The sequence below is a fragment of the Micrasema longulum genome, unplaced genomic scaffold, assembly GCF_059751315.1.
Source record: "Micrasema longulum isolate JH-2025_06_02 unplaced genomic scaffold, ASM5975131v1 h1tg000076l, whole genome shotgun sequence".
In the NCBI taxonomy this organism is placed as follows: domain Eukaryota; kingdom Metazoa; phylum Arthropoda; class Insecta; order Trichoptera; family Brachycentridae; genus Micrasema; species Micrasema longulum.
Window position 1 is genome coordinate 1,539,095 of NW_028277283.1, and position 13,108 is coordinate 1,552,202.

At 31.5% G+C, this 13,108-nt stretch overlaps 1 protein-coding gene across 2 annotated transcripts in view; it reads left to right on the forward strand.

Annotated features, from left to right (window-relative positions):
• Positions 1–9,603: 9,603 nt before the first annotated feature.
• Positions 9,604–13,108, forward strand: part of jing (AE binding protein 2 jing) — a 194,231-nt gene continuing 190,726 nt past the window's right edge. For both annotated transcript variants that reach the window (XM_088233072.1, XM_088233081.1), the window contains exon 1: positions 9,604–10,053. In XM_088233072.1, the coding sequence (XP_088089198.1) occupies positions 9,737–10,053 (317 nt within the window). In that variant the 5' untranslated portion in view covers positions 9,604–9,736. The remainder of the gene's footprint in view (positions 10,054–13,108) is intronic.

Below are 13,108 nucleotides of genomic sequence, written 5' to 3' on the forward strand. Positions count from 1 at the left end.
TGCATATATACTAACCCAAGTATCAAAGGATATACTTTTGTACTTATCAAGTTATGACAAAGTGTCAAAAAAAAAAAAAAAAGCTCTTATGTAAAGTTGAAGAAAATCACATCGTCATTGTTCTATGATCATTACGATATTATTTAATAATTAAATTGGTTGATGATTCCATATTATGTGTTTAGGTATTATTTACTTAATATATTTACTGTTCAGATAAAAATCGCAAAATTAAATAAATTGTGCATTTACATGCCTAATGGATTTTGATTCCATTTTCTCAGTCCATAGATACAAAATAGAATTGCATAAATAATAATTGATCTGTAACAAAACTGTTTTTGTGTTAGCGACAATTCTATACCTAGTGTAAATATTAAAAATACATTGGATTTTGCGACTAACCTGGACAGGTAAGTAGAGTAGAACACATTTCTTATATTATACACTTGTGTATACCACCATGATTCTTCCGAAATGTGTTCTAGTCTAAACCATACTGGAATTTATTGTTTCTTTAGACACTGAGATATTTTTCTGATTGTGTTTTATATTTATATTCAATATAATACTATCGAAATTAAAGTATTGTGTGGTGACAATTATTTTATTTTATTTTGATTATTGCATATTTTATTTAATCAACACATTTACACTTTTTTATAATGGTACAAAGTAGGTTATTTGCTACTCAAAATAAAAATAAAATGTTTTTAATGTGCTTAAATAATATAAATAATGTTTATTGTGCAATATGTAATACTCATTACTCAAAATATCATACATAGGTTTTTTTGTAAAACGAAAAAATCTTAATTTTATTTACAGTATTAAAAAAATTAATTTAATCGAACAAAAACATTTAATTATTTACTACATCATATTTTTATATTTATTTTTTTTTACTTTAGACATGTTTTTGATTCTATATTATTAAGTTATTTTTACAAGGCACCATAATATAAGATGAACAATAATAGAGATTATTTATTCTATAATAACTAAGCCGTCACCAGTGGGTGTAATGCTTTACCAGCCATATTATTTTAAAATACAAAATAATAAATGTAATGAGTATACTGTAGAGATAAATCAAAATATTACTTATAAGAAGATAAAAAAATTAATTAAGAAAATAGATTAATAACAAGAAATAATAATTTGAGTATTTCAACATTCACTTATTTCTATTTTTATGAATTTTAAATAATTAGTATATTTTACCATCTGAACTGTAGAATTACAAACATATTTTTTAATTATTTGGTTTTTTAATATGGTATTATGTATTTGCACAATGTATCGTGTTTTTAATTATGATGTTATTGTTTTTGTTCTGTTAACAAAATATGGTTGTAAAAATGTCTTCCACATTATTTTAACGCAAATTTAACATTTAAAATGTCACTGTTTTTTATTTAGTATTTTCTTATTCTATAATTAATTAAACGTAGTTATGCAGAAAGCAGCCAGTCGACAATTTTGGAAAAGAGATATTTGTGTTATCAGATGTAGTAAGGTCAATTATACGAGTATGTTATGCTAAAAACAGCCAGGCCGCTTCCATACAGAAAACTGTAATAGTTACCTTCTGAAAATAGTGTTGATCACAGAAATGACATTTCTCAATTTGCAGAAAACATCCACAGCACTAGAAAAATCTTACGGTATAGATGCTGAAGGGAAGATTAATGCCTCCAGAAATCTAATTCTCTTAAATAAATTAAAGTTTATAAATACATAAGTATTTTTATTTTATAAATTCATTAATTTAAAAACACCTGTAAAAAAATGATTTAATACAGAATGTCACATTCAAAGTTTGAAAGAGGTATCATTCAATATTAGATCTGGCTGTTTTCTGCAAAATGCATATTTAGGTTGTGTAGTCAGCCATACTAAAAAATCACCAAAATTCCTTTTAGACATAAAAAATATTTTTAAAGTTATTATAACAAATGAATCAAGTGATTCTTTGCAATTTAATACCCTAATACAAATATAAAATAATAAGTTCTATGCATAATGGCACAACGTACATCAGAGTTTTACTAGGGTTGGCTGTTTTCTGCAAAAGGCGCATCTTAGGTTCTGTGATCAGCCAGACTTTTAAAATCATTAAAACTGGTCAAATATATAATTCAATTATTTTTTTGTATTAAATGAATGTATGCTTAATTCATCAATTGTCAAAGTACAAAACATTCCAACTGATTGCGTAGATTTGATTATTCACTCTTTTCACAAAAGTACTATTATCTCAGTTTCACTTTTCTGTGGCTGGCTGCTTTCCGCATAATTATGTTCAATTGTACTCTAGTTTAAGACAGTAACATAAAAAATGCTTACTGTGATTTCATGACATGGTTGTATAAAAAAAAAATACTTTAAAATTATTTTTAGATACACAATAAATCTTACGATTACCAATAAAAATTAATGCACATCTTTGATATTAAATGAATGGTTGCATAATATCTTAGAGTAATAACCTATAGAGTCGCCTATATGGAGAAAAACCGTTCTTTGATTATTGACCACGAAGTTAGCTACAGATTACAGCCAAAAGTATAAAGACAACTATAAAGACATTGTTTTTTTTTTAGTGAATGTTTTTATAGCAATTTGGAATAAACACTTTTAATGAAAAAGAATACTTATAGCTAACATGAAGTTATTTAAAGTAAAAATGTAAGAAATTTATACACGTATGCAGAGACAAAACTTAAGGTGAGGAAAGTACATTCTAATCTCACATGCAGAGAATAACCCGAAAGTGAAGACAATAGAATGTACTTACCTAACCTTAAGGTTTGTCTCTGTATACGGGTATTAATGTCTAATTAGGAAATATTAATATGAATATAAATCAACTCAAGGTATTTTTGACATTTTCATAACAGCCCTAAAATGGGTGCAGGGTAATAAAACAGTTTAATTCAATAAGTTTAAATATTAATATATTACAATAGAGGTGATGAAGATTTTAAAGAAGGGAGAAGTGGAATTATTATCATTAAATTTAAGATTCGTAAATTAGTAATGAGGTTGTGTAGTTTTTGTTTATTATTTGTTTATTTGTATAGCAATTATAATAATATATACACACCTACTTACTATCTCAAATGTAATTAAGTCTGGTTGGAATTAAAAATAAGTGTTACGAATAATTTGGATGAAAACTCTTCAATTCAATTCAATTCAATTTATTTATTTTAAATATAACATATACATTACAAAAATATATTCAATACGTACATATTATAAAAGAGGAAAAAAAATACACGAAAGAGACTCATGTCAAAGGAGTCGAAGAATCCTGCTCCGGAAAACCTCTTCGGATACATGGAACAGATCAATATCCAGAGCGATGTTGTTCAACATAGCGGTAGCTCTTCCAACAGGCATAACCATAGGCAGGTTGGTCCTGAATATCGGAATATGAAACAATCTATGCTGACGCTGTCTTAGGTAATTATCAGGAACATACAAACCAATGCTCATCATAATTTCAGAATTATCAATCATACCGCGCAACAATCGATAAAAATGTGTGGTCAAATACACATTCCTTCTAGTCTCTAAACTGTTGTAGCCAAGCATACCCTGGAGAAACTCGGTCGGGTAGAGCCAAGGATAATACCCGCACTCTCTCATGTAGAGATATATCAGAAACTTCTTTTGGATTTTCTCTATCATAAGAGAGTACTTCAGTTCATGTGGCCCCCAAATCATCGAGCCACTCTCGAGTCTACTTCGCACCAAGGAGTTGTAAAGAGTTCTCAGTACGCGGGTATTTTCGAAAACCCTGGCAGTACGCAGAACAAATCCTAACATCTTCAATGCATCCTGTCCATCCATTGAATGTTTAAATCCTGTCTTAGTATAAAAAAGCTTTGCGATTACTTAATGATTATTTACATCACCTTTCTTACAGACACTTGTGTTATTTACACTCCAACCATAGAGTTACGACTCAAATAAGGGAACCAATCCAAATGTTCAAAGATTTTTGCATCTGCTATTATAATATTATGTAATTATGCCATGGTGGACAAATTTCCTTTGAAAATTTGATAAATTACATAAACTCAATCTTCAACAACTCATAATCACTATATTATTTGCTTTCGCAATACAAACAGTTGGCTCCTGAGTCATGCCATGAAAGCTTGCGAACCAACAGTATGTAGTTGAAAATATTATATTTTTTTCATAAACACAAATCGAGCGTGTTAGTATAGTAATATATTTACAATACTATTTTGAGTTTGTCCAACTGGTTGTATACAAAAGACTGGATTTCACCCCCTAGGGAGTCATTAAGATTTACAAATTACATCAAGTATGGAGAACATTTTAGAGAGGGGAATATGGAAGTCTAGGCATTTACAGGATTTATGACCCCTGTCATTGGCTCAACAATTTGAAGAATTAAAGAAATATGGATGTTCAAACATAGGAAAAATGGTGAATGTTACACGGTGTTTAAAGTTGTTTTTTTTTTTTTGACACTTTATATACATATAAGGGTGGACATATTGCCTTAAGGCAATTTCTTTCTACCTACCCAAACTGTTCAGTTTGAGAAAATTATAAATACATGGACATATTGAATCTTACAATTTTATACAAAAATTAAAAACAAAGATTAACAAAATAAAAAAAATATATTGAAAAAAATTAACACTATACTATGAAGAGAGGAGAGGGGATGGGAAGGAAAGAAGATGGATAAAGGAACAATTTAAATATTAAGATCTTGACTTAAATGTAAATAAAGAAGGGGCGTCTTTAACATTTGTGGGTTAAAGTTGCCACACAGACACATGGTCTCTATCCCTGTTACAATTTATTAATACATATTTTTATTTGCGTGTGTAAGCACTATAAAACAGTATTGAAAAAATCAAATACTTTTGAACCATACACATTTGAGGTTGAAGCATCATTTTGCACAAAAATAACCAGCCCATTACAGAGTAATAAGGCCTCAGTGTTCCATACTTAGTTTTAAGTTAGGCTGCGGAAATTTGGAAACAATTCAGGTAATTTATTTAATTCTGTGACCTCGGTATATACCTAACATAAATCATGAATCAGACTCGCACTGCAAAATATGGCCAAAGGTAACTATAGGCAAAAGCGATATTTAATATATGTATGGACATGTATCTTTGTCATATTTAACCATAGCTATTCAAAAACCGCCCCTAAAGTTCTATACTAAGGTCTATTGAAAATACATCAGTGGCTACCTTTGAATGAGTTTATATTAGTTAACTTTATTTTTCCTTAATTTTAATTTTATTGTAGTATAAAATTATGTCAGTTGTAGGTTTATTAATGTACAGCCAATAAATTAAACTTTAAATTTTATGCAAATATTCTAAGATGTGTTTGTCGATAACCATTTATGATTCCATGGCATGATATGATTTTGATGTTATTAAAAAGTCTCATATTTATTTTTAAAAGTTTATGTAATTCAAAGCATAATGTAACCTTGCAACCACCATTAAATGATTTTCACAAAAATAATTATTTTTGTTACTCTGTCACAAATCCACAATTTGATATGTAATTAATATTATGATTATTACTTATTTTTTTTATTGTATGGTAAAACCTCGATGATTTTACTAATCCATGACTTTAGATCTAAATATTATACGAAGTATAAATAAAAAAATATTTTTTTATATGTCTGTGTTGTTATTTTTTTAATCAGAAAAAATGATCAAGCTCAGAGTATATGTATTTATATATATATTTGTATAAGTATAAGTATATTATATATTTATTTATTTATTTATTTTATTTATTTATTCACACTTATTATCAAAATACAATTCCATATTCACTTTGCCCAGCTAACAAGGGTACATACCCCGTTCCAAGCTAGGCAATTACATTTTAATATATTATAATACTTAACAAATTAATATAGAGCACAGACAAACACAATATATACTTATTCGGATACACATTTTGATTCATATACATACAGACATACACATATATACACACATGTATATATATAAATATACACATATATACATATGTACATACACACACACGTACATACACGCATGCGCATACACATACATACATTCATAAAAACATAGACAATTTATTTATGCGAAACTTCATGGTTGTCATCTATAAATATATATTTTTTAAATTATTCTTTATTTTTTATATTTTATTTTTGACATCCAGTAAGGTTCTCCAATCCGTGGCATGCATCAACTTTTCTGACTCCCTACATATATATAGTTATACTTATACAAATATATATGTAGTATAAAAATAGTATAAGTATATTATATATATATTTGTACTAACAAATAAAGCATGACAGCCGAATGGTTCTTACTGCTCACTGACTACAGAACATTAGTATTACCACCATAAAGCAAAATAGCTGACAATTAAAAAAAAACATGTCTTAATTTTAAAATAGTTTGGGTGTCTCAATTCGACTTGTTTTTGGTGTACCAATTAATTCACATTAGTGATATGAATACAATATTAATGTTATATCTTTATTTGAGTTTTTTGTTCAGCCAGGCTCATAAATAGGTTTTAAGTATTCCCAGGTCTCTGGACCTACAAAAAATCTTATCTGGGGAAAATACATTGCAGATTTACGGGCAGTCTTTACTCCAAATCGGAATATGGCCCTGGCATACCTAACAGAACTTTGTGCTCCAGAGAATCTAAATATTATGTAATATGCTAATTGGAATTATAGTCTGAATGGCAACAGAGTGACGGCCAAACTCGTTTGCCACAAATCTACTGTCAAAGGTCAGCTGTTTTTTTTTGTTGGCTCCGTTGGATAGTCTGGGATAGTCTATGACGCGTATTAGCTGTCTATGGTCGACTCCTCCCCTTGTAATGCCCCGCCTTCAAAAATCACAGTTTCTTACTGACCATTTTTTTTAAATGAAAGGGAGTAAATTTTAAATCGTACACTTTTGGAGGGAATTATAAATATGGTATATTTTAATATATGACCAAGCAATATAGATTTTCACGTGATTGTATAAAGTAGGGATGGTATGGTTACGGAATTTTAGAATTAGTAAAACAATTATATATTGTACCACCATTATTTGCCACTAATTTTTTTTTCGTCGACGTCTTAAAAGTTTAAGAGTCAATAACTATTATAAACGTTATTAATGTGGATTAAAGCGTCATCGACGTTTATTTATCTACATCAAATAAAGCCAAATTTATAATCTGATCATGTCGAAAATATATACAATCGAAGTTATGCATTACAGCATGTAAACATGTGGAAGAAACTAGGAAATGGTGTCAGGATAGACACCTCTGTGACATTCCATCCTTTCTGCCTATCTCTACGGGGAATCCACGTGTTGGTAGAAGTTGTCGTAGAATAAAAATATATAAAAATGATTGATTTTCCTAGTTTCATAACTCATTTCCTCATACTTAAGATTTCTGTGGTGCAAAAAGCAGACGACCGTGCCTGTAAAGGGAGATATTGTTTTTGAATATTTTTCAAAAATATAATTAAATTACATGTTCAAAAATATTTATCAGAAACGACAATACTATAATAAGTATCATTACCTTCATATTTGTAAGTAAACATGGAATTTTTTATATTTTTATCAATCAAAAAATTTTGATTTGTAAATATATTCGTGTTTTACAGGCCTTGCTTCCATTCGATTTTTTAAAAATGATATGTAAATTAATGTTTTTTTCATTTTTCTCTAAACACAAAGCTCGGAGGAAAGAGAACCGCGACCAATGACTGTAAAAATAGACATTGAACTTTACTCCGGTATAACGTTACCATGACGTTAATTCAGACGTATCGATGTTTATTATATTTTTATTAAATGTGCGGGCATATATTTGGGGCCTTCGTGGTGTAATTTATGTGTGGTTAAGATGTTTGGCTCATCCACAGAAGGTTCCGGGTTCGACTCCCGCTGAGATATAAAAAAAGGTGATTTTTCTAAGGCTGGGTGTTGTGTGCTGTAACTGTAATTCACCGTTGTAATTGGGTCTTCTGCTCCATTGTGGTGAAAAAATAATTAAATATGCAAATTAACATTCGGTAACACGGAACAAAGTACACATCTTATAATTTCGTAAAATTTAGTTTGAATAGGTATTTGAATTTTCAAATAGAATATAACATTTTTACATTAAAGTCAACACAAAAAAGAGGATAATGAAAGCGCTGGTAAGCTGGTAGGTACTCATTTAAATAAGCAAATATTTTCGTGAACTACAGTAGTGTTTTTTATTTAACCTTTTTAAATAAGCGACCCTCTTATGGTTAGAAACATAGTTGGCGACCCCCCCAGGCTTAACTTTTGCCTCGCTCGGGGGGTAGCAGTCAAGGACAATACAAAAGTTAAAGTGAAATAATATTGGTATCCGCTGGAGGTGCCTTAAGCAATCTGCCGAGGATGCTAAATTTTCATCCCTTATTTTTAACTTCTACCATGCTTGTGCCCGCGACCTCTTTAGCAAGGCTTTGCGATCCACCGGTTGAAATATACAGTCTACATGTGATTTATTACAGATCACTGATTAAAAAATCACCGTTATAAAAAAATAAAAATATATATATATTTATATTTTTACATTATAATTTTAAATTGTTTCTATTCACTCATATCAAATACACACTTACCCTGTCCTTAAACCTACCCTCACACCCATATACAATCACACACATATTCACATACCTACCAAAACCACACTCCACTTTTTTACACACGCATCCTCACACACAAAAAAAAACTCGCACACATGCACTTCTATAAATTATATTTAACTGAACTGGATTTTTATAATTGTATTTATGTGGAAAACTGATTTGGCTTTATTTTATGTTTTTTTATAATGTTGTGTATATTTCTTTGTATTGCTGTTGTTTTTAAACAAAATAAATAAATAAATAAAAAAACCTATACAATATTTACAATATATACAAAGAGTTTTTCAAGTATGATTAAAAATACTAAACAGTTTTGTATTAATATGCAGACAGGCATAAAAGCTGGTAATGAAGAGAAATATTTTGCAAAAAATGGCGCCTTGTAATTAGGTATGTGTATTGTAATAAAATAATATTCCATCGTAACGATCATACGAGTATTACAAAATCCATTTTTTAGAGAAAGGCGAGAAAACTATAAATAATCACAATTTAAAATCCACTTTCTGCACACAAAGGTACATAGGGTACTGCATCGGTACTTCAATCGCAGATGATAAAATAAAAAATATAATGACGCAAAAAATAACTTATTACTTTTACTTTTTTAACTACTTAGTGATAATGTTTGTGAAATATCTATTTATTAAATTTGTTTCCTTTTTTAAAAAAGTTCTTGTTGTCTTTTAAATTACATTATTACAGTTTGTAAAGGCTAAAAAGCTAATTAAGGTCTACCTAGTTATATAGTGATCCATAAATACTAAACCTATTATTAAAAAAAAAAATTTTTTTTCTTAAACACCAGATCAATGTTATAGCATAAATAATTTCATGATAAAAGCATTAACCAATAAGAAAGCAGAATGCACACAAAGGGGCGGAGCAGTTATGTCAGTCCCCTACAATTCGCGCAGCCGTGTGACGTCACAGATGCAGCGCTCATGTCCTTAGCGGCCCAAATACAAAATAACTTCAAAACAGTTGTGTTTTGTTGGTGTGTTGGTTGTGTGATTCAACATGGCGGATGGGCCGTGCGCGGATGGAACGGGTCTCGTGAAAAAGGACGAATCTTCAGTGAAAGATGACAGTGCGAATACGTGTGACTTAAAAACTATAAGTGAGAATGTTTCACGACCCGCAAAAGTGAAAATGTCGTTTTACATCGAGAGCAAAAGTGATGTTCAGAGTGATAAATGTGAATCCCAAAGCGTGGCTGATCCCAAAAACTCATCGACGGATCGAACCAAACGTGTGGAATATATCGCTGGACAGGAAGAAGACACCAGAAAGAAGCGTTGTGCGGATAGATACGACAGTTCGGAATCGTCAGACAGGTTAGTCGATAAAAAAATAATATAAACATTCTTTAGGCCCGAGGTTGTCGACCTTTTTCGACGAGCTAGCGTTCTGATGAGCGATTGATTCTCGTAAATATTTTACGCGCTTGGACCTTAAATACGACGCTTTGTTGACATAAGAAGTATTTTAAAATGTCAATACTGAAGATTCACAATATTCAGTGGTAATTTAAAACCCGTGTTATCTCAAAATAAGCCTTTGTTATCGTTCTTCGAACGTCACCTGCTTTTGTTGTTGCCGTCGCGTACGTACTATATTACGGCTACAATCTTACTGGTATGTGTTTTTTATACGCGAAATGATTCAATGGACGGATTCCTGTTATCTGATGTCTGGCAATGAGCCGGTCATTGTTATAATTCGAAGTAGCGAATGTCACGGTCATTGCCGAATATCTCGAGTGAATTCCGGCCCGACCCGCCAGCGTTGGACATTGCATAATTCGGTAGATTGAAAGCGAGACCTACGTGTTTTGAAACTGTATACTGAAACTTTGTACATCATATTTATATCCAAAAGATTTTGTAAACAATAAATAGCACGTGGCTGTAATCAAGTACATTATTTATCTCACCAGTTTTCGCCATAAATATCGCACCTCGAATGTAAAACCGTAGTATCTATGTGGAGATAGTGAATAGTTTAGAAATTTCCCTTTGCTTGAAAAACTAGGTTTTTTTTATACGTTATTGTTTTAATTTAAACTTACTTCCCTTTTACACTTTCACTATTGTGACGAATGTGATTGTTTTGCAATTAAACCTCAAAAATTTGCATTTTAGTTTTACACTCATCGTACCTACTATATTATGAATTTTATCTGTTCGTACCCAGTTTTAATCATATTTTTTCCCCATTCAGAAATATATTTTTATGAAACTTCACGAATATAGCAAGCTTCTCCGAGAAGAAGCTCGGCTTGTGGTCCATGTCATGTTTTTATGACCGTATTTTGAGAGTTTGGTGTGCATACTGCATGACCAGGCTGTATCTCATGTTCACGCGATCGACGCACGTGCATATTTTACCTCCAAGATTTATCTTCTATGGCCGTTTACACGTAGAGAATACAATATTGTTTTCTCCCAGGACCGACCATTGTCCACGTGTAAACAGCAATTTGTTGGACAATACATTGTCCCGAGACATCGCTACCGAGATAGACAGACGGGCAGGCTATCTCCGCGGAACATTGATTGCGGACACCACGGGTGCGGCCAACGAGCCGCTCCCAAAAAAATTTCTGCTGAAAATGGCGGTAGAAAGCAATCATTTTTATTATTTAGTTCGTCCTTTATCACTTCCAGTACATCTTGGTATAAAATTAGTCATATTTTTCGTGAGTTCGCTCGTAATAAACGCCGTCCTGTATTCATTTTTGCGGCGTTCTGTCCTGCACGGTCGAGGCTGTTCACAGTGTTCGCGGAGTAATGAAGACAACTGCACGTCGGACTAATAGCCTAACCAAAATCGACGTTTCGCTGTCCCGTTTTCCGCATCCTAAAACTAAACCGATTTTGTTGTTTTTTTTAAAGTATCGGAATAAAATTTTCTGTGTCTGTACCTTTTCCGTTTTTCAAAATTATTTGTCATATTTGTATACCATACGTCCAAAGACGGCAGATAAAACTGGCCGCTTTTTTGGGTTTTTGGATGGTCCTAGCTCCCATAAATAACAATTTTTTAAAAAAGGAACACGATATAGACACGTCAATGGTAAATATCTATAGTGTGTAATTAAAACACTTCTCTAGTGCCATACATAATCCGGGGAGAAAATCCAGGGATTCGTTTGCATGACGAAAATGAATGAATCGGCGCAAAAACTCCGTTGGATTTTGCGTAAACATTGCCCAATTCCGCTGGGAAGTGGTAATTTGTAATACGAATTCATTTTTGGTCCACTGTTAGCCAACGCCGGCACTTATCGCGCCCGGAGCTTCTTTATATCCAAAATATCATGTATAATATTAAACACGCTGCCATACGACATCTTTGTGGTCTCAGCCAGCTCCCTCAATTTCACCTTGGAGTCGTTCAATATTATATCATGGATTTTTTCACGTTTTCTGGTGTACTGACGTCTTTTGTGCGTCCAGATCATTCAGCGTCATCGGCGCTTGTACGGCCACAACGAAAATCCGAAAACCACATTTGAATCATCTTCATCGACGGTGCAGTCTGAGTAATACTTATCTAGCTTGGCTTTTTCTCGGTTATCGTTTTTTTACGGAAATAAAAATGTTAAATCAGAACACCAGCTTTTTTCATTTTATAAAAACACGGAGGTTGGTTGATTCTCACTGCTGTAACTTGTAAATGCGAGAAGAAAAATGGCTGAAATTTTTTCAGACGTTTAATGAAGGATGAATCTTTTTATGATTGGTTCACATTAGTGCGTACTAACGCCATCTCTTATGATTATTCCTAACTTTAAATCCACCTAGCAGGTGCCTACATACATTTTTTTTTCTGAACATGTACCGATTAAGATACTTTAAATTTTCATAGAAAAGTACACATTTTAGTACATACTTTTCAATTTTACTTTATAGACACTCAAAGATAACTCTGTTAATTTTCCCATTGTATTTAGGGGCTCTGGGCACCGACTACAATGGAAAGTTATCATAAGTTTTCTGTATGAAAAGCAGAATATGCATACATTTTTTTCTTCTATACATGTTAATTTATAGGTTACCGATGAAGCTACTTTAAATGTTCATGCAAATATACCCATTTTCGTACACAAATATCGCTTTTTCTTTATATACAGTCGAAGATAACTCTGTTAACTTCCTATTGTAATCCGGTCCTAGTTATCTTTTACAGCCACCTAGACACAGAAACCGTTTAATTCAAAATTCAAACTTGTAAATGTACTTCATCAGTCTTAATTAGTAACAATATGCGAGTTAAGATTAGGTCCCAGCTGTTTTCCATCACATTTACTTCGAATTAACTGTAGGGAACTCTCCAATCTATGATTGTGGAGAGAATATTGGTGATGAGAACTACATAATTTTAAAT